General features: G+C 35.4%; 1 protein-coding gene across 3 annotated transcripts in view; it reads left to right on the forward strand.

Annotated features, from left to right (window-relative positions):
- The window catches only part of LOC111142870 (protein argonaute-3), a 145738-nt gene that overhangs the window by 76041 nt on the left and 46175 nt on the right, over positions 1 to 23522 (forward strand). For all 3 annotated transcript variants that reach the window (XM_022496241.1, XM_022496240.1, XM_022496242.1), the window contains 7 exons: positions 8727 to 8861; positions 12944 to 13031; positions 13162 to 13309; positions 13731 to 13850; positions 16387 to 16509; positions 16867 to 17000; positions 20401 to 20585. In XM_022496241.1, the coding sequence (XP_022351949.1) occupies positions 8727 to 8861; positions 12944 to 13031; positions 13162 to 13309; positions 13731 to 13850; positions 16387 to 16509; positions 16867 to 17000; positions 20401 to 20585 (933 nt within the window). The remainder of the gene's footprint in view (positions 1 to 8726; positions 8862 to 12943; positions 13032 to 13161; positions 13310 to 13730; positions 13851 to 16386; positions 16510 to 16866; positions 17001 to 20400; positions 20586 to 23522) is intronic.

The raw sequence follows: 23522 nt of genomic DNA on the forward strand, positions 1-23522 counted from the left end.
CATCTGCCTTGGTCTCAGGTCATGATCCCAAGCCCTGCGTCAGGCTCTCTGCTCCGCGGGAAGCCTGCTTCTCTCTCTCCCACTCCCCCTGCTTGTGTTCCCTCTCTCACTGTGTCTTCTATAAATAGGTAAAATCTTAAAAAAAAAAAAAGAAAAGAAAAGAAATACTACCCAGCAATTAGAACTAACTACTGGAGCACCTGGTTGACTCAGTCAGTTAAGCATCTGACTCTTGATCTCAGCTCGGGTCTTGATCTCAAGGTGGTGAGATCAAGCCCCACATTGGGCTCCACCCTGGGCATAGAGCGTACTTTTTAAAAAGAGAACTAGAGGCGCCTGGGTGGCTCAGTGGGTTAAGCTTCTGTCTTTGGCTCAGGTCATGATCTCAGGGTCCTGGGAATGAGCCCCGCATTGGGCTCTCTGCTCAGCAGGGAGCCTGTTCCCCCTCTCTCTGCTTGTCTCTCTGCCTTCTTGTGATCTGTCAAATAAATAAAATTTTTTAAAAAGAGAACTACTAATTTATACAATAGTTTGAATCTCAACTAATTAAAATGGGCAAAAGAAGCCAAACTCAAAACGGTATATATAGTGTAATTCCATTTATGTAAAATCCTGGATCCAGTTAATCTGTTATGAAAGGAATCTGATGTGTGTTTACCTGAGGCAAATGTGGAAGGAACTGACTACATAGAGGCAAGAAAGTACTTTCTAGGATAATGGGAAGAATCGTTCTTGATTGGAGTGATAATAGCATAAATATATACATTGGTCAAAATCATTTGAACTTTACACTTAAAGCTCATTTTATTATATGTAAGACTGAAAATCCTTTTTTAAAAGTAAGGTATCCCTACCTAACCTATCAGAAAGTCTAAAATTTATGCCTGGTAGTACCAGTGGTTAGAATTTAGCACAAAAATGATATACATGCTTATAAGAGGGTCAGTTGTTAAAACTACTTTGGAAGAGTTTGGCATTATCTAGGAAAATTAAAGATACCTTCATGAGTCAGCAATTTTACTTTTAGGTGGAGCCTTTTCCACTAAAGAAATTTATATGTGTATGTGCATCAAAAAAGACCAACTATAGGAATGTTCATAACATTCTAGTAACAAAAAGAAAGTACCAACACAAATGTCCGTATGTTATAGTAGTAAATTATGTAGTTTACTTCTGTCTATCTAATTCTTTAGAGTGGGGGAGAGAGAAAGAATCCCAAGCCAACTCCATGCACAGCACAGAGCCTGAGTCAGTCTCAACAACCTTGAGATCATGACCTGAGCTGAAATCCAAAGTTGGGCACTCAACTGAGCCACCCAGGCATCCCAATAAACTTTATTTCTTTACCACAGTATTAGAGAAGTGAAAATGAAGAAACTTTACATTTAATAGAGATGAGCTAGAGATAATCCTTAACAACAGCCTGAAAAGATTATATGCTTTGTATTTCTAGTTACATAAAGTTTAAGAACTAGGAAAACTAAACTATTTAGGAATCTGTATTTAAGTTGTAAATTTAAAGAGGAAGTGATTACCATAAAAGCCAAGACTTTGGTTACTTTGAAGGAGAAGGGAAGTTAGGATTGAGAAGGGGCTAGGGAAGAGGTTTTTAAGATACAGGCAATATTTAGTTGTTGATCCAGTGTTGGTTTTCTAGGTATTTACTGTATAATAATTTAAGTGACACATATATGTTTTATATACTTTACTGAATATGTGGTATTTTACATTAAAAACAGAAAAAAATCTTTATCAATATCTCCTGAGTACTATGTTAATAATATTTTGCTAAGTGATAATAGGAAATACAAGGATGTTTAACATGGCATCCTAAGTGCTCACTAATTATAACCATAAAAGGCATTGTGTAATGAGTAGTCTTAAATTCTGTTCTCATACTTTCAGAGCCATAGGAATAAGCCTATAAAATTGAGGCAGATAACATCCATACCATGTAACCTCTCAGGAGGTAGAAGGTGTACATAAAAAAAAAGTTGTGATTATGTTTGTACTCCCATGTTAATTTCTGCTCTATTTTATACTGTTCATTTGTCCTTGGTCTCATTTGGTAGTCCTAGTTATTTTAAATATGGCAAATATCTGTTACTTTCTTCTTCATATCTGTTATTTTCTGCCATGTCTTTTGAAATAGTAAAACACAAACTTAAGAATTCTAATCTCTTCTTCATGGAACACTCTCCTGTAAAACCTCTTCAGGGTGTTAGTTTACATCAACGAAATGACTTTGCCTGGAATTAAGACCAGTTGATCAGTGAACAAATGACATGAGTAGACAGTTCTCTGTTGAGCTCCTGTCATGTTCTGAATACAACTTGGTACTTTGCATTGAATCTCTACCCTAATGCTATGAGTAGTTTTACAGATGAACAAATAAAAATTCAGAGAAGTAATTAGTGTTACACCTAGCATCAAAATCTATTTTATTTTAAAGCCTGTCCTTTTTTTATTATTCTAACACTGCTACCCCTGAAAAGAAGAAAATTAACTTTGTTAAAAAACAAACATGCAACAAACAATAAGAAATTAAAGGATGTATTTCCAACAACAAAAATTCTATCATTTATTAATCTGTTAAAAGATAAATGACAGTTAATAGAATGTATTATAAAACCTTAATGAAATTTAAATGACTTTAATTCCGAGATCTGTGTTGATGAATCAAAAGTCTTTCCCACCGGTATTCTAGACATAGTCTCTTTTTATGAATTTTTTTTCCTTAGTTGTAGATTATGCATATTTAGATACTGGCAGTCTAAGTAGTAGATAATATCTCCTTTTCCACCAAAGCCCTCTCAGTAATACCTGTATTTTATTTCTCAGTTTTATTTATCTGAATTCTAACACCTGCCTAATCAATTTTAATTATATGCATATACTCCAAATTTAGCCATTCTACTAACAGATATTTTGGTGGTTTCCATTCTTTTTACTATTAAAAACAATCCTAAATAAGCATTCTTACTCCTCCGTCCTTTTGCAAATAGGGAATCTAGAGTGTATTTCAAGATAGTGGAACTGCTGGACTAAAAATTAAGCATATGTTCAAATTTATTATATGTTTCTCTTTGTTCTCCTAACTGATTGTATCACTTTATATCCCTTCAGAGCTTTCATTCTTCCATTGGCTTGTTGTCAGTTTGTGTTCTAGGTCTTCAGATTCTTTGCCTATCTTGAATAGTATAAAATGATAGGTCAGCATTGTTATGTGTATTTCATTAACTACACATAAGATAATGCATGAAAATTTAGACATTTTGACATTTAGATTTCTCTTTTATGAAATGCCAGCTGATGTCATTTGCCACTTTTATTGTTTTATCTTGATTGTAGGAACTCATTACATATTCTCAAAACTGTTAAAGATATAACACATGTCCTCTACCAATCTATAGCCTGGGGTTTGGTTGTTTTTTGTTTTGTTTCTGTTTTTGTTTTGCTTTGTTTGTGGGTTTCTTTCTTACAATTTTCTTTCATCGTTTGTTTTCTTACAGTTTTTTTTATAGTTACTGTATTTTAAGAATTTCTTATACTTTCAGTTGTTTGTAATTTTTCTATCTTGTTTAAGAAATTTTTCCTTAGCTCTAAGATCATAAAGATATTCTATACTTTCTTCTAAATGTTTATTTTTCTTTTCATATTTAGTTCTCTGAATAGGAATTTGTATATAGTATGAGGTAGGCATTCAAGTCTGATCTGCTGCTGTGAATCTGTCCTCACTGTCTCTTGACTTCAATAGGATTATAACAAATCTTGATGACTGGTAGGACAGACCTTAGTCTTAAAAATTCTCTTGATTATTCTTGTTTTGCTGCTTTTTCATGTTAATTTTAGGATTTTCTCCTTAATTTCCAGAGGTCAAGGGGGTTTATATCCTGTCAGTATTTTGATTGAAATTGCTTTAAATTTGCAGATTAATTTGGGAATAATTTACATGAATAGGGTATATTGCTCCATTTTTTAAATCTTCTGTAATATCTTCCATTAGTAAAGATACCTATTCCTTCTCCCCCAAAAAAGATACCTATTACTTCTCTAGGTCTTATATGTATTTTATTTGAATTTCATCCCAAGTCCTACTGTTTTTTTGTTTTAATTTTAACTTGTATTTTTTTGAATTACATTTTAAGCTGATTGCCAATATATACAAGAATGTAACTTATTTTCATATAGTGATCTTAAGTCTAGCAACCTTGCTGACCTCTCATTAATTCTCTGATTTGTCTTTAGATTTTATTGGGTTTTCTGTGTAGATAGTCATATTGTCAAGAAGAATAATTTTCCCTTCCTAGTCTTTTTACCTTTTATTTCCTAACTTGCATTACTGCACTAGGTAGAACTCCCTAATAAATGAAGTTGAATTTACCATAGTTTTGTTTTGTTTTTAAGATTTTATTTATTTATTTGTCAGAGAGAGAGAGAGCATGCACAAGCAGGGGGAGTGGCAGGCAGAGGGAGGGGCAGGCTCCCTGCTGAGCAGGGAGGCAGATACAAGGCTCAGTCCCAGGACCTCGGGATCATGACCTGAGCCGAAGGCAGAGGCTTTAACCCACTGAGCCAACCAGGCGCCCCTTATCATAGATTTTTGATAGATAACTTTTCTCTTTTCCGGTCCTGATACAGTATAAGTATTAGGTATGGCACTGAATTTTATTTAATGCTTTTTTTTTGGTACCATCATTTATAGAAATGGTTGTATGCTTATTTCCTTTAATACATTATTGGGGTTTGTTTTGTTAATAGATTTTTTAAACTGTTAAACATAAACATTTCTTTTCAATTAAACTAGCTTATTTTTGAGAGAGCAAGAAGGAGTAGAGTGCATATATGTATAGGTTTATAAAATGTTAAGGATTCAGCAGAGAGAAGCTGATCTTTGCTCATTGAAATTCACTCCTAATTCAGCTGTACTCACTGATTTCAACCCATCTTTTAGAACTTTTATTTCTTAACTAACTTTAATTTTCATCTGAAATACCCACATTTCTATAGAGAAGATTATCAATAAACAGTAAAATGATAAGCACAGTGGTATAAACAGTAGGGGAAAATAATTGAAGAATGTTAAAAAGGATAATGTTTGTTTAGTTGCAGTTCAGTGATGTAGGACACATTAGTTGTGAACACTAGTATTATAGCAGTTTAGTGAAGAAAATTTACCTGAAGGATTAAAGGAAAGCCAAATAAGCATGTTACTTACCATATTTTTATTTTCCTTTACCTATATACTTTTTTATAAAATATTTTATTTATTTATTTGACAGAGAAAGGCAGTGAGAGAAAGAACACAGCAGGAGGAGTGGGAGAAAGAGAAAGCAGGCTTCCTGCTAAGCAGGGAGCCCAATGTGAGGCTCGATCCCAGGACCTTGGGATCATGATCTAAACCGAAGGCAGACGCGTAACAACTGAACCACCCAGGCACCCCTACCTATTTACTTCTAAAAAAAATTAACCCAGAAGCAGTATGTGCTTATTTGATATGTATCCTGTCAGCTTTTTTTTAATACATGAAAATATTCTCACATTTTTAATAGAATAATATAATGTATACATTCTTTAAAAAGATGTATTTATTTGAAAGAGAGAGAGTGAGCATGCAGTGGGGAGAGACAGAGGGAGAGAGAAGCTCAAGCAGACTCCTCTGCTGAGCATGGAACCAATATGGGGCTTGATCTTACATCACCGGGATCACAACCTGAGCCAAAAGCCAGAATTGGGTACTTAACTGACTGTGCCTCCCAGGTGCCCCTAATGTATACATTTTTTAAACCACTATGGATTTGAATATGATATCTAGAATGCAAATACAGTCTGTGGCGCCTGGCTGGGTCAGTTGGAAGAGCATGTGGCTTTTGATCCCGGGATGTTGAGTTCGAGCCCCACTTTGGGTATAGAGATTACTTGAATAAAACTTAAAAAAAAAAAAAATAGAATGCTAATATAATCTTATCGGTCTCTCTTTTTTTTTATTAGTTAGAAATTGTGGAGATGATACTAAAGTTTATCTAGATAGAAGTTTAGCAATGAGTACTGTTTTCTCTTAAATCTTCCCTTTAGAAGTACTCAAGGATGTGCACATATACAGACACACAGGCAAATAAAATATATATAAGGACATCCATTGGAAAATTTTTTGCAATATTACGAACCAATTTAATGATCCACCATTAGGGACATGAAATAACATTCATGTAATGAGATATCCTGTAAGTGTGAAAAAAATGATGTGGTTTCATATCATAGATTTATCTGCAAGATCTATAATGAGAAAAAAAAATAAAAGCCCAGAATAGTGTTCCTAATATTTTTTTTTTAAGATTTTATTTATTTATTTGACAGAGAGAGATCACAAGTAGACAGAGAGGCAGGCAGAGAGAGAGAGAGAGAGGGAAGCAGGCTCCCTGCTGAGCAGAGAGCCCGATGCGGGACTCGATCCCAGGACCCTGAGATCACGACCTGAGCCGAAGGCAGCGGCCCAACCCACTGAGCCACCCAGGCGCCCATAGTGTTCCTAATATTTTACCATTTGTGTTCTTTTTTATTAAGAGGGAAAGGAAGTATATATTCACTTAATTATCATGCACCAATTCTGTGGAATAATATGAGGCCATTAAAAAACGTACTAACGTGGAAAGATCTCTAAGATATACTGTATATTTAAAAAATAATAAAGCGAGTCATGGAACATTTATTATCTGATTTCATGTAAAAAGAAAGTTGCATGGGGGCACCTAGGTGGCTCAGTCACAGAGCATGCAACTCTTGATCTCATAGTCATGAGTTCAAGCCTCAGGTTGGGTAAAGCGCTTACTTAATTTAAAAAGAAAAAGATTTCATGTACATTGTTGTCTTTTGCCTGTCAAAAAAAAACCAGGATATGTACATACCTAACTACTAATAATGGTTCTTTTTTTTTTTTAATTTTTAAGATTTTTTTATTTATTTATTTGACAGAGAGAGATCACAAGTAGGCAGAGAGGCAGGCAGAAGGAGAGGGGAAAGCAGGCTCCCCGCCGAGCAGAGAGCCCGATGTGGGCCTCGATCCCAGGACCCTGGGATCATGACCTGAGCTAAATAAAGGCTGATGCCTAACCTACTGAGCCACCCAGGCACCCCCTAATAATGGTTATTTCTTTTTTTTTCTTTTTTTTTTTTTTTTAAGATTTCGTTTATTTATTTGACAGACTGAGATCACAGGTAGGCAGAGAGGAAGGCAGAGAGAGGGGAAGGGAAGCAGGCTCCCTGCTGATGAGAGAGCCCGATGTAGGGCTACATCCAAGGACTCTGGGATCATGACCTGGGCCAAAGGCAGAGGTTTTAACCTACTGAGCCACCCAGGCGCCACAATAATGGTTATTTCTTAAAGATACTTGGAGAGGGGGAAGTTGAGTTGGGAGGAAATCTTTATTCTGTATATCTGCATTTTTTATGAGGAGACACCATTCATATAGTCTGGAATAAAGGAAAAAGTACTATATGCTCACTATAATAATGAAGATACAAAATTAAAAAGAAGAAAATAACATGCATAATAGCTTTACCACCCACATATATCCTGAGGTAACTACTGTTAAAGCCTTGATAAACGTCCTCCAAGAGGTGAGGGACATTTTATGGAGGACATTTAATCCTTAAACCAAGGAGAGGGAAAGAAAGAGCACCACATAAAATGTTTACACTTAGCAGCAAAAGACTTTTTTTTTTTTTTTTTAAGCAGAAAAATAACGTGATAGTGTGTATCTTCTTGTCTGTTTTGGTTTTGATTTTCACTGTATCCCCAGTACCTTTATGGCACATAATAGCCCCCAGTAAGTATGTGTTTAAGAAATGAGCGATGCGGATGCCTGGGTGGCTCAGTTGGTTGAGCAGCTGCCTTCGGCTCGGGTCATGATCCCAGTGTTCTGGGATCGAGTCTCACTTCAGGCTATAAATTCAGGCTATATAAAAAATATATTATATATATATTATATATATTGCTCAGCGGGGCGCCTGCTCCTCCCTCTGCCTCTGCCTGCGGACTCTGTCTGCCTGTGCTCGCTCTCTTGCTGTCTCTCTCTAGCAAATAAATAAATAAAATCTTTAAAAAAAAAAAAAAAGAAGGAAATGAATGATGGTGTTCTACTAACCATTGGTGAAGCTCTTCCAGTTCTGAAGCCCAAGATTAATAAATTGTGGTGGTTGACTCTTAGAGAACCAGACAGCTAGATGACATTGGGCAGATACTCTTTATTTATTACTTCCTGTAGTTCAGATTAGGACCAACAACATGTAATACCACTGTCTTCTCACATCTGTACAAGACAGGGAAGGCTTTCACTAGAATAGATTAAGCCAGGGTGGCATAGAAAGCTTTAAGAAACAATACTAACTTTTTCATCTTAAGGGCTCTGGCATTTGTCCCCTTACAAGGCCTTGTCTCATACCCAGAACACTTCTTTGGGTCTATGTAGCAGAGAATGGTATTATTCACTTACCCATGAAGAAAGCTAGATTATAAAAACTGTAGGATTTGGCTTTTCTTGTGTCTTCCAGTCAGACAGCCATTAAATTGAAACTGCTCAATTCAGTAGTGCTTTTTTATATATATAAGTATGCATAAAGAATAATTATAACTCTATAATTAGTTAATTATCATGGAAACTGAATGCAAGTTTCTGAATTTTCTTATGGAAACATTAACTCATACTATTTTTCGTTTTTCTTTTTAGTTTCTGCCACTGCCTTCTACAAAGCACAACCTGTAATTCAGTTCATGTGTGAAGTTCTTGACATTCATAATATTGATGAGCAGCCAAGACCTCTGACTGATTCTCATCGGGTAAAATTCACCAAAGAGATAAAAGGTGAAATAATTAGCATTTGGAACAACTTAACAATAAAATGCATGAATGTAACAAACTTTTATTGAAAAAAAAATTTTTAAAGTCTATTCATGTAACATCATCTGTGAAAATATAGATTATAAAATGTTACATTAAATTCATTGCCATTACATCTTAGTGTTTGAATGAAAGAAGTGCCAAGTAATGAAATTAATATTGATACCAGCTAATTTTTCATTAATACTTTCTGTTAGTAGCCAAAGGTATAAGAAGAATATCTCATGGGAAAATGTTTCTATAATACTGTTAAAAGTAAGAAACTTACTCCAAAAACATTGTTATATCAGAGCTGGGGTCATTGTTTTAACATATTCTAAAATAATGACTTCCTTATTTTTCTGAAACGATTGAATATTTTATTCCTTTGAAACTCTATGGATACAGGGCTAGCCTGTTTCATGTGTTATTTTGGAGTTGGAACTTCGTTGTTTTGTGTACATTATATAGTTGTTCATTGACGTTGCCTATTTTAAATAGTAGCTAAGATCTGTACAGTGGTGTTGCATCCTATGTATATTTTACTAACATAAATTCATCTCTACATAGTCTTCTAGAGAGAAAAAAAATACTTTAATAGTGTTCTAAAATTTGTATTGTGTTTATTTCATCTTTATATAAATGTACATTTCTATATACATTTAAATACACATTTACCATTTCATATGCAAACCCATAAATACTTTATCAGTAATTTAAGGAATTTTTCAAGAGTAATTTTGATTGTATAAAATTCTTGTCTTGTTCAGAGCTTAGAACCTATTCCTCAAGTAAGATGTGACTCCACTGTATTTAGTTCTTTATTTAGGCATGAAGAAGAATTAGATATTCTCTAATTAGAATGAGTAGTATAAATTCTGTTTATAAAAATGTCAAATCTTAAATAGTCAGAAATAGTTATTTTTTTATTTAAGATTTTAACTTTTGCAGATAATTTTCAGCTTCTGGTTTGAATAAAACACGGAAGTTTGTTCACTGAACATCTTTCAGTTCCCCGAATCAGTTAGAATAGCTCAATGCATCCTGCTTGCTCCAATAATCATTCATTCAATACCCAGGAGAGAGATAGTCATTGTTAATGAAACATTAAAAGGAAAATCCTTCCTGCTTTGAAAATGAGCATCCATTTATCTAAAGTTACTTAAATGCCAAAATAATAAAGTGTTATGTATAGAGTATTGCAACCATACCATTGTCCTTTCATAATCTGTATTAACTGCACAGTTAGCATTGTCAAGAGGTTAGTGCATTACCCACCATTAATGTGTGATCATCAAAATGCCATGGTTTCCAGTGGAGTTGCTGCTTAGTTACCACCTCTGATATCATGAAGTCACTTACATTATTTTGCGGTAACTATGCAATCAACTCATATCACCACTCTATCACAGAAAATACAAGATGTACAGAACAAGGATGCAACTGCTGCCCGAAGAGCATGGACTCGATCTTAACTTCAACTGCTCAGGGGCCCAAAGAAATGACTGAAAAAATGACTAGAAAGCATTATAAAGTTGATGTTATAGTGAAGGTAAAGCCAAGTTTATAGGTTAAATATTTGATTTATTAAAGCCAAAATTTTTTTGGTTGGATGGAGGGTTTTGGGAGGGACCTGGGCAGAGAATTATCTAGTCCATTTTTTTAAATTTCAAGTTTTTGCTAACCCCTGGGTTGGGTCAAATCCTTAGTCACCTAAGACCCTAGATTTGGGGTAGAAAATTCTGAGTTGGATCTAACTGACCAACCGATTATTTTTTTTCCCCTCCATTCAAAGTCAAAAAGGCTTTGTTGACTTTTTTGGGGGGTTTTTTGTTGTTGTTTTTAAAAAGAGAGTTCTTTAACATACGTCATATAATCCTACCATGGAAATTCAAGAGAATCAGAGTTATGTATTCTGTGCTATATATTTGGGCTTAATTATTAGCCAGCATAAGGAATTTGATGATAACTGTTAAATAGTGGATACAAAATGTGCTATAATGAATAGATTTCCTTAGTACATTTATTTGGTTCTAGTTGAACTTTTATCTAAATATTTAACAGTAACTTCAGGGTGGTTACTTTATACAATTATTCATCATGGTTAAACAAATATTGGGACAAGTGTATGACAGAAGTACCATATGTTTATAAAAGAACCAATTTATTTTTGGTAAAAACTTACTTAGTAGGCTATTAGAATCTTAAAATAACTCCTGTAATTCAGGGGAAAACTAGTGGAAAATAGCTAAGTGGTGTAGATAACAGAAAAAATTTTCTAAAACATAGTATTTTGGAACATAATATTTTTTACATGCTGCTTCATGTTGTTACTTCATATTGCTTCCTTCACATTTCTTTCTTATGAGACCTTCTTTAGATAATATTTTCTAGTCTTCTTTATAATATAGAGGCATAGTATATGCTCTAATCTGAAATTTTAGTTTTATAAAGGTAATTACCAATAAAAACTACTTACCACTGATTCAGTTAGGAGTACTTCTCAAGAAAAATCCATACCAACTTGGTATAATGACACTATGTCCATTTAACATCTTAATTTGTGCTGATACATTAGAAGAAAATATTACTATGAATGAACTTTGTGTTTGGTACTGCAGTTAATAATTAGATAGGAAAATAAATAACACTGTTGCAGGGTTTCTCAGCCTGGCCAGTGTTGATATTTTGGGCTGGATAATTCTTTGTTGTGGTGTGGAGTGGAGGTCATGCTGTCCCATGCATTGTAGGATATTTAGCATCATCCCTGGATCCAAGACCCCTAAATCTAACATCCATTAGTTGCCAGTAACACACCCCATTCCTAACAATTAAAACTATCTCCAGACATTACCAGAGGTTCCCTGGAGGGCAAGATTGCCTGTGGTTAAGAACCACTGCACAATAGGAATCACAAATATAACAGGGAAATAATACAAAAGTAATACCATAAATACTATCAGGACACTAAAAGTTGTCCTTCATCTACCCCTTTCTAGATTTTCTGCCTTAGGAGTCTAGGCTATGGTAATAGAGTTGCTATAAGCGGTGGCCACTGTGTCAGTTTGTTAACTCTTCTCTAGGTAGCTCCAAGATGGCACTCTCAAATATGGTAGCACCAGCCGCATGTAGCTATTTAAGTTAATTAAATTAAAATAAATGTTCACTTTCTTAGTCACACTACCCACATTTAATGTGCCAGACATAGAACATTCCATCATCTCAGAAAGTTCTATTGGACAGCACTGCTTAAGAAAATTCATCCCAGAGAATTTCACCAGTGGCTTAAAAAACCATTGCTTCACTTTCTAAAGCAGGCCTGGGATCTTCAAACTCCTGTGGTCCATAGATGAACTGCAAGGATCCAGGAACATCTAAAATCATAAGCTAAATTATGTGTTTATGCAATTTTCTGAGAGTTTATTGCTTTCATCAGATTCTCAAAGGGGTCAGTGATAAGAAGGTAGGGTGCTCTAAGAATTATTTTGGTTGCATTTAATTTCTGATAGTCAATAACAGCTGTGTCACTATCGTACACTTCAGATAAATTGTCACTCTCCTTCTGTTAAAAGGGCCTGGAATTTTTTTCTTCCTACTTTAAAAATCTTTGAAGGACTTCCTTCTTGAGATCCATGAAGTTCTAATCTTCAGTCACTATGTGATGACTGGCATACTTTGAAAATTATAGAGTATGTTGAGAATTATTACAACTCCTCTTTTATTCTTCCTTTCTTCTCCCAGCATAAATACCTAAATTTATTATAAACAGGTTTTTTTTTTTTCTAATTAATGGGGAACTTTGCCCCTTGTTCTTTAGGCTTTGCAGATTTTATGCTTCTGTTTTTTAATGTGTAGAGCTTGATAAGATAGGGAAAAATGTTTGGAGTTAGATCTATCAATATTGTAATCTTTACTAGCAATGTTATTTATAAAACCCTTTATTAATATCATATTGCCTATATCACAGATTTTCTGTTTAGAATTTGAGTTTGTATAGTAGTGAACAGGCTTTAGAAATACTCAACATGTGACATTTTTATAACCTCATCTTTTCTTGTTGGGAACAGGTCTGAAGGTTGAAGTGACTCATTGTGGAACAATGAGACGGAAATACCGTGTTTGTAATGTAACAAGAAGGCCTGCCAGTCATCAAACGTAAGAAAAGCCTGGTGTTTTGTCAGAGCAGAGATTGATGTGAGGCAGCTTGGTCTAGTTAGTGGTTTGGGAGTTTTGCTCACCATAATGAGATGAGAGTTGTTAATGTGTACTTTTTTTTTTTTTTCAGCTTTCCTTTACAGTTAGAAAACGGTCAAACTGTGGAGAGAACAGTAGCACAGTATTTCAGAGAAAAGTACACTCTTCAGCTGAAGTACCCACACCTTCCTTGTCTGCAAGTGGGGCAGGAACAGAAACATACCTACCTGCCACTAGAAGTAATGTATTTAGGCTGTTTTTTAATATCACCTTGTTCATTTTTTCTTTGGGGTTTTTTATGGCATATAACTTCATGCTCTCACATTTATTTTGGAGATTGAACTGTTTCTAAATTTTACTTTATTTTAAAATTTTAATAATAAAATAATATGGAAAATTTCATCCATAATCCTACCACTCTACAGTAAGTACTGTTAACATTTTGGTACACTTCTTCTCAGCCTTTTTATCCAGTGTACATTTCATCTTGTTAATAATCATACTGTAAAGCAGTATTGTTTACTATTTAACATAATATTAAAAAGAAGTTTAGTGGTAGGTTTTAAAATTTTAGTTTTAAAATTTTAATTTTGCATGTAATTGGCAGTGAGAGTTTAAAAAGATAAATACATCCAGTACAAAACTTTTTTCTGTTTGTAGGTCTGTAATATCGTGGCAGGGCAACGATGTATCAAGAAGTTAACAGACAATCAGACTTCCACAATGATCAAGGCAACAGCAAGATCTGCTCCAGATAGACAAGAGGAAATTAGCAGATTGGTTAGTACTCGACTCTAGAAATGGGAATTAAAAACATGTTAGGGTGGGGGCTTCTGGGTTGCTCAGTGTTAAGCGTCTGCCTCCGGCTCAGGTCATGATCCTAGGGTCCTGGGGTGGAGCCCAGAGTCAGGCTCCCTGCTGAGCGAGTAGTCGGCTTTTCCTCTCTCTGTTGCTTCCCCCATTTGTTCTCTCTCTCTCTCTCAAATAAATAAATAAAATTAAAAAAAAAAAAAGTTGGGGTGAGGTACTACTAAAGAGCCACGTCCTTATCAGCTCATACCTCATTACCATTTCACAGACTGTCAGAATTAAAAGGGATCGTGGAAGTCATCTAGTGGTGTCCTAGGGGTAAACCTTAAAGTGTTCTATGAGAACGATTAGATCCTTGTAATTTACCTAGAGCTCTTTAATTAAATCTAGAGCAGCTGCTCTCAGAACCAATGTTTCAATTTAGTGAACTGAACTTCATTACCTCCCACCTAAAAGAGAAAGGGAGAAGGAAGAAAAGCCAGCGTATTATGACTAGCAATGGTGAGTCTTAACCCTCAGTATGATTGTTTAGCCACCTTCATCAGACTGATGACTGTCTGATGTATAGGATGAATAAAGAAATATGAGACTGCTCCAATCATTTTGAATACCCTTTGTATTATGCAAGTGAAGAGAAAAAAGTCTAGAAATAGGAATATTACTTTGGGTAATAGTGAAGATTGTTATAAAAGGATTGTAGAACTGGCCCTTTCATTTTGTAAGCCAATTACAGGGAAAAAGAGACTTTTTTCCAATATGGTTTTATAAAGAGTAAATAAAAATTATTATATGATATTTAATTAGGAGAATATGGGTTGGTTTTCATGATGGATTTTTTTCTGATCTATTATGACAGGATTTTAAAAACATTTAAGAGGCTAAACCTCTCACTATCTCTAAAATTTCAATAATTAGTTCTAACTCAATTTATTATAACTTTTCTTCCAAAGAGGTAATATTGTACCATGGCTAAAAGCATAGGCTTTGGAATCTTAACAGCTCTGGGTCCAAAGTCTATCTTCTTCACTTACTTACTGTTACTGTTACGTTATTGCAATTACAGCATCCAGAAGACTAGTGCAGTGATTGAGTAGGAACTCTAGAATCAGAACATACACGGTTTCAGATTCTGTGTCACTTGCTTAGCTAGATGGTTTTAGGCCAGTCATTTAACTTTATTAAATTTTAGACTTATCCTCTGTAGAGATTATAAAAGACCTCCTTTTATAGTTACAAGGTTGTTGTGGAGAAATTAATTATAAAACTTAACACCAAGCACATCATACAACAAGTTTTTATTTATAGTAGTTGTTACTCTTTGTAACCTTACTATGAAGATACACTAAAACACACAAGAAATGAATGACATTTAAAGAAACCTTAGTGCCTAACCTTAAAAAACAACCACATCTGCTTATTGTGGGAAGATTCTTTTTTAAATATTTAGATTACATAGGGTTTTTTTAATGGTTTGTTCCTCAAACACTTGAACACCACCTTCATTTAGTAACCTCATTTGACTTTTACTCTGAAACTGAGTAAATATGTTTTGAAAAACACAATTACTATAGCATGGTATAAACATGAATTATATTCTGAGGTCCAAGTCTGTACTGAATTAAATTTTTTTTTTTTTTTTTTTTAAACATTTTACTTATTTGTCAGAGAGCGTGAAAGAGACCACAAGCAGAGGGGAGAGGCAGGCAGAGGGAGAAGCAGGCTCCCTGCAGAGCAAGGAGGCTGATGTGGGACTTGATCCTAGGACACTGGGATCATGACCAGAGCTGAAGGCAGACGCTTGAGCAAGTCAGCTATCCAGGCATCCCAAAATTCTTTATCAACCAGTATTGCACTGTATGTTAACTAACAAAATTTAAATTAAAAAAAAATCTTTTTTATCTTTGTAACTGTGGCTATATTATGTAAAAATTATCATCTATATCATATTGGCTTTCTTATCTGTCTCAAGTGTATTGCATTGAATAATTTTATAATATGGCACTTTTTATCTGAAAATATTCAAGTAATTTTATATAAGTTGTAAATCAAGTAATTAGGGAAAAAAGCCTTTAAGATCATCAATATCTGCTATCAAACTCTATGTAAAATAAATTTTAATAATATATGTCTGGATCTTCTAATTAGAAGTCCTTAACATTTTTTTAGGTCAGGAATTTCTTGCTTTTTTGATCTCTAGGCCACCTTCTCCAAAGTGCATTAGATTTAATCATATAAAATTGGCATCTTCATAGATTGCAAATAATTGAAATTTCTTATTTTTCGGCCTAATACATTTAAATTTCTGTAAATTACCAGGAGGTTCACAGATTTCCTACGGTCCATTCATGATCTGTCATCCCAGATTAAGATTCCTCATCCTATACTTAGGGCATCATTGACTAGATCCAAAACATTGTGGACATAGTGAAGAAAAAACAGAGGTTTCTAATGAATGAAGCAGGGACTTGGGGGAAGTTCTGAAAGTAACTATGATTTTTTCTGTTAGGTAAGAAGTGCAAATTATGAAACAGATCCATTTGTTCAGGAGTTTCAATTTAAAGTTCGGGATGAAATGGCCCATGTAACCGGACGTGTACTTCCAGCACCTATGCTGCAGTATGGAGGACGGGTAAAACCTCTTGATAATTTTTTAATTATAAACATACAGCCTCTATTTACAGAGAGAAGAGCATCCTAGCTAAGTCTGAGTTTCGGAAAGTGGTGTTTGTTTGGGTTTTTTTGTTTTTGTTTTTGTTTTTTTGCTCCAACAGTACTTTTTTGTTTCAAGGCATCTTTGCTTAAGTTTATAATTTTTGGTTTATATGATTAAAAATATAACTAATACTGATTTAGAGCAGCATTTTATATGATTATCAGATATTTATCAATTCAGCAATTTGAAATGATTTGTCAGCTCAGTGAAGTAAATTGTATATTAAGTGTTTTCTTCTTTTTTGCCTTATTTCTCTTTCTCCTTTTTCTATAGAATCGGACAGTAGCAACACCAAGCCATGGAGTGTGGGACATGCGGGGGAAACAGTTTCACACAGGAGTTGAGATAAAAATGTGGGCTATAGCTTGTTTTGCCACACAGAGGCAGTGCAGAGAAGAAATACTGAAGTAAGACATGTCATTAGTTTGGTTTGGGGAACTTTTTGTGTTTCAGTTTTGTGTTTCGATTTTAAACAACTCAGCTAATGTTCTAATCAGTGTTGTCTCAATAGGGAATATATTTAATCACTGAAACTTTGAAAATGTTTCTTCTCAATAGTTTGATGGGAGAATTCTGAATTTGTTAGTCGGTAAAATCATTGATGCATTCTCCTAGGCATCCTAACAGTCTAGCTTATGTGGTACAGGAGCATTATTGGCTTTTGATGGCACATAGGTTAGGTTTAATTCCCAGCCTTGGCAATTCGTAGCTTTATTACCATGAATAATTTATATAATTTCATTATGCTTCAGTTTTCACCCTTTTAGAGATAACAATACCTATCTCTTGAGTGAGGATTAAAGAAGGTCCTTATTTCTCAATTGAGGTCCTTAAAAAAGAGTGACTCTTCGTTTTCACTTATTTACTTCTGAAAATTTGGCCTCCATCTCCACCACTTTCCCTGTTCCCCAGATTCTTTTCCTCAGCATGTAAGTGCTCAATAATCTTCTGTTCAAATTAAAACAGAGGGGCGCCTGGGTGGCTCAGTGGGTTAAGCCGCTGCCTTCGGCTCAGGTCATGATCTCAGGGTCCTGGGATCGAGCTCCGCATCAGGCTCTCTGCTCAGCAGGGAACCTGCTTCCTCCTCTCTCTGCCTGCCTCTCTGCCTGCTTGTGATCTCTCTCTGTCGGATAAATAAAATAAAAAAAAAAAAATTAAAACAGAAATACATCAATTTTCAGTTTACCTAATTGAAATAAATGCTTCCAGCCTTCTATTTTCTCACCCTCTTAGAAATCCTAGTGCTGGGGCACCTGGGTGGCTTAGTGGGTAAGGCCTCTTCTGCCTTCTGCCCGGGTTAGGGTCTCAGGGTCCTGGGATCAGGCCCCGCGTCGGGCTGTCTGCTAGGCGGGGAGCTTGTTTTCCCCCTCTCTCTGCCTGCCTCTCTGCCTCCTTGTGATCTCTCTCTGTCAAATAAATAAATAAAAATCTTTAAAAAAATGAAATCCTAGTGCCTTCTGAAACTAGTTTCTGGAAGATCTCCAATCAATTATCAATTCTAATGGTCTTTCCTCAGCCATTATTTTTCTCAAAATTTGTGTAGCATTAAATACAGTTGACTATTTTCTTAACATTCTCTCCATTCTTGCCCTTCTGGTTTCTTTGGTTTCACTTTGGCTTTTCTTCTTCTGTGTCTTCTCTCCTTGGGACCCTCAAGTCTTTGAGACCTTGGCAGTCTGAAAGACTTCTGCTGTCATTCTTGTTTGAGGAGCAATGCTGTCGTGAAAGAGTACCACCTCCACTTGTGACTACAGCCCCCCTAAAACTTTTAGGATTTTCTTAACAAAGAATAACAATAAAAATTAGTAGGACATTGAAAATCTTTCACCTGCCTCTTAAGCCCCTTCTCTATTTTCCCATATTCTGGACAAAGAAACTGAAGCACTGTATTCCCTCTATCTCCCTGGCACTGTTTTTATTTTATTTTTTTTCTCTTTTCGATCATGCTGCTCTTTACTGAAAATGCCTCCTTCCTATCCCTGCTTCTCTAAATAATACCCAATCTTCTGTGATTGTGATGCTAGAAATAATCCGTCTTAACTCTGAACACACTAGTTCATCAGTATTTTCTCTCTTTGATCTTGTCACTTTCTCTATGAAATACAGTTGTTCTGTTTATCTGTAAATTTATCTCTCCTCTAAAATCTAATTTTCTTAAGAAAATGATTATTGTCTAATTTAAATCTCCACTAACAGATCCTATAAAATATGCCCCTAATGAATAGTTCTTCAAAGATATAGAGGCCAGTTTACCAACCACGCCAGTTCAGAATTTGCCTTACCTTCTTCATATGAGAAATAATAAACTTTTTTTATTTAATTCTGTTCACTTCTTTTATTAGCTCCAAATTTCTAAATGTATATCTTAAGGTTCACTTAATACACATTTTTTTTTATTAAAGATTTTATTTGTTTATTTGTCAGAGAGAGTGAACACAGGCAGACAGAGTGGCAGGCAGAGGCAGAGGGAGAAGCAGGCTCCCCACTGAGCAAGGAGCCCAATGTGGGACTCGATCCCAGGACACTGGGATCATGACCTGAGCCGAAGGCAGCCACTTAACCAACTGAGCCACCCAGGCGTCCCTAATACACATTTTTTTTCCAAAGTTTTCATCCCCTGACAGTTTACTACAATGCTGTGATCATCTTATCCGACCTCCAGAGGCCAGAGTTTCTCAATCGTTTCTCAAGCGCAGAGTTACTCTTTTCGTTTTACATTTGTTATTTATGGTTTGCTAGAACTCTTATAATCTTTTGGCTTGTGGTTCTTGTTCAGGCTGACTGAGAATACCCAACTTCATACTTTTTGAATTAAACATTAATAAGGAAAAGGAAAAGAAAGGAATTCCTACAAGCTTCATCTCTGAGGGAATGAGTGTTTTTGCTCAAAGTTAACTCAGATCCTTGACTTAAGACCTTACTCTTGTTTTAAAAACGAGTGAAGTGATTGTTAAATCATGACATCATTACTTATCTTAGGCTAAATGCAGTATTTTGTTTAAATAAGGAATTATTAGTCTTTTCTTGTTTTTAGTGTGGCTAAAAGTACATTGAAGTACTACCTGCCTCATTTGTTTTTAAATGTGGTTTTCACTTTTTTTTTTTCCTTCATTTTTTCTGGGAATACAATCTTTCCTGCTACCCTAGTTTCAGATACATAATATTGTGGAAACAAATTTTGGACTAGATCATACTTCTGACTCTACCATTTATCTAACCTTTTGACATTGGTCAGATACTTAATGTCCCTGAAACTATGTCCTGATCTAGTAAATGGGAATAATACTTCACCTACCACCTTCTTATGAATGTCATCATGATCAAATTAGAAAATGTACAACAGTAGATTAAATTTATGAAGCTCTTACCATGTCTTGGGTGGTGTTGCTAAGTTCATGTATTATGTCATTTATTATTGACACCAACCCTATAATAGAAGTAATCATCTTACAGATGAGAGGAGCTGAAAAATTTGTCGTACTATTTCACAGCTACTAGGTAACAGAACCAGAATTGAAACCTGTCATTTTAACTCTAGAACTGAAGTCTTAACCAGCATACTCTATCGCTAGTGCCCTTTGTAAACTACGCAATGCCACATTATTATATAGCAGTGTTCCTAGTTTGCACAATCGATTACTGACCAGCCACTCCTTTAATATCAGTAAGCCTTGGTGACCTCTTCATATGTGGAGCACACAAATCGTTGCTTCATTCTCTGTTCACTTCTCAAACTTTCCATTCCTCTTTGTAGGTGTGGATGACTAGACAGACAAAGGATTTAGTTTTAGTGATTTCTTCTCCTAGGGGTTTCACGGACCAGCTGCGTAAGATTTCCAAGGATGCAGGGATGCCCATCCAGGGCCAGCCTTGCTTCTGCAAATATGCGCAGGGGGCAGACAGTGTGGAGCCCATGTTTCGGCATCTCAAGAACACCTACTCTGGGCTACAGCTCATTATCGTCATCCTGCCAGGGAAGACGCCCGTATATGGTAAGGATACCTTAAGATTGCATTTTTCCTCAAGTACTTGGTGTTCCTTTTAAAATTTTGCTAAAACATATCCTAAAATTTTGAAACATTAAAACATATTTTAATAGCTGCTATATTTAAAAGCTTGTAGGGTTACTTTAAAAAGACAAATCAGTAAAGCGAACTAGTCCAAGAAGAGACCTGTGAAAAGAATTTTAGTAAAGGAGGCATCACAAAACAATGGTTAAAGAAAGAATTATTTCTTTAAAATGGCATTAAGAGGGGCACCTGGATGGCTTAGTCAGTTAAGCCACTGCCTTTGGCTCAGGTCATGATCTCAGGGTCCTGGGATTGAACCCCACATCGGGCCCCCTGCTTGGCGGGAAGCCTGCTTCTGCCTTTGCTTCTCCCTCTCCCTCTGCTCCTCCCCTTGCTCATGCTGTCTCTCACTCTCTCTCTCTCTCTCAGATAAATAAATCAAATCTTTTTTTAAAGAATGGCATTAAGATAACTTGCATATCAATATAATGTAGTGGTTAAAAGCACAGACTCCAGGGGCACCTGGGTGGCTCAGTCAATTAAGCATCCAGCTCTTGCTATGATCTCAGGGTCATGGGATTGAGCTGCATGTTGGGCTCTGCTCTCAGCAGGTAGTCTGCTTGAGATTCTCTCTTTCCCTCTCCCTCTCCCTCTGCCCCTCACCCGCTCTCACTCTTTCACTCTCTTGGATAAATAAATCCTTAAGGGTTCCAGGAGAAGCACAGTTCTGCTTAAGACCCAGGCTCTGCCAGATAACTACCTGTAGGAATCTAGCTGAATTACTTAACCATAATAGGCTTTAGTTTTCTCATCTTTGAAATTGGTATTCTAAAAATAACTAACCTATACAAGATAGATATAAAGATGAAATAAATTTACATCTGTAAGCAGAGTGTAGAATAGTAACTGTTATATAGTAAGTACTCAGTAAATGATAGCTATTATTTTTGTTAACAAATTAAAATTTAGTGAGATTAATAAGTTAAACATAAATCATTGAATTGTAGAAAAATACAAAGAAAGTACAATTTTCAAACTACTAACAGAGTGTAATTGTCTAGGTTTAGAAATGATAGAATAGTTCACCAAAAGAAATTGTTAGATTTACTGCATAAAAATTGAGTTTTCTGTAGGTCACAGATACATAACTAAATTTAAAGGAAACCAAATAAGTAAATAAATGGAAACCGGTAGAATCTAAAAAATATTTGCTACAAATGCAGACAACAAAGGGCTAGTTTATTATTAAAATATCTGTATTGTTCCGTTGTTGTGATCGAAGAAAAAAATCCTTATGTCCTTTTAGATTAATGAGCAAAGAGTATAAACCAAAATTTCTCAAGGAAAACAAAACCAGTAAATATATAGAAAGTGTTGGTTTTCACTAATAGGTAAAGAAAACTACAAGTAAATAAAAGTGAAATTTTATGTTACAAAATTAGCAAATGTGTTTAAATATTATAATATTTAGCGCTTGTGAGGATGCAGTGAATCTAGAATTTTAATATATTGCTGATCGCCTTGTTCTTTTTTTTATATATATATTTTATTCATTTGACAGAGAGCACAATCAGGGGGAGCAGCAGGCAGAGGGAGAGGGAAAAGCAGGCTACCGACTGAGTAAGGAGCCTGATGCAGGGCTCGATCCCAGGACCCTGGGATCATGACCTGAGTCGAAGGCAGACATTTAATTGGCTGAGCCACCCAGGCACCCCAATATAAATTTTTTTTAAAGGTTTTATTTATTTGAGAGAATGTGTATGTGCACAAGCCAGGTGGGAGGAAGGAGAAGGAGAGGAAATTTCAAGCAGCCTCCATGCTGATTGTGGAGCCCAACATGGGGTCTCGATCTCATGTGAGATCATGACCCAAGCCAAAATTAGGAGTCAGGTGCTTAACTGACTCAGCCACCCAAGCGCCCCAGCAGAATAAATTGATAATATCCTTTCTATCAAAAGTATAAAAATGTGGTTTTAACCTGTGATTCAGTATTTTTAATTACAGAAATGTGTTCACTGGAAAGAATTCATAATAGAGAAAAATCTGTATGTACAAATTTTCATAATATCTGTGATATTAAAAAAATGTTAAGATCTGGTTTTAACGAAACAGGACAAAACCAGAGAGACTCTTAATCTCAGGAAACAAACTTAGGGTTATTGGAGTGGAGTGGGGTGGAAGGGATGGCGTGTCTGGGTGATGGACATTGGGAGGGTATGTGCTATGGTAAGTGCTGTGAATTGTGTAAGACTAATGAATCACAGACCTGTACCCCTGATACAAATAATACATTATATGTTAATTTAAAAAAAGAACTGGTTTTAAACAATGAGTATGTTACAGTATATTGATGAAATAGTGTGCAGTGATTATAAATGAGAGTTATTGAAATTCAAAAGTTATTTTTTAAGCTGTGATAAAATACAGAAGGTTTTAAAGTCGAAGAATTTGTAAATCAGTAAGGAAAGGACAAACAACTCACTGAAAAAATAGACAAAGGACATAACAGAAAATCAAATGGTCAATTATCTTATGAAAAGATGTTCAGGGCCACCTAGGTGGTTCAGTCAGTTAAGTGTCTTCCTTCAGCTCAGGTCCTAATCCCAGGGTTCTGGGATGGAGCCCCGCCTGAGGCTCTGTGCTCAGCAGGGAGCCTGCTTTTCCCTCTCCTTCTGCCTGCTACTCCCCCTGCTTGTGCTCTCTCTCTCTGTCAAATAAATAAAATCTTAAAAAAATAAAAATAAAAAATAAGTTTTAGATTTACAGAAAAATTAAGCTGATCACATAGAGCATTCCTACATGCTTACCCCTTCCCCTGCACACAGTTTACTATATTTCTAACATCTTGTATTGTTTGGCATGTTTAATGAACCAGTACTGATAATATTAATATGTTATCCACAGTAGGCATTAAGGTTC

Source organism: Enhydra lutris, unplaced genomic scaffold (assembly GCF_002288905.1).
Source record: "Enhydra lutris kenyoni isolate GAN:26980312 unplaced genomic scaffold, ASM228890v2 scaffoldscaffold9, whole genome shotgun sequence".
Taxonomy (NCBI): Eukaryota; Metazoa; Chordata; class Mammalia; order Carnivora; family Mustelidae; genus Enhydra; species Enhydra lutris.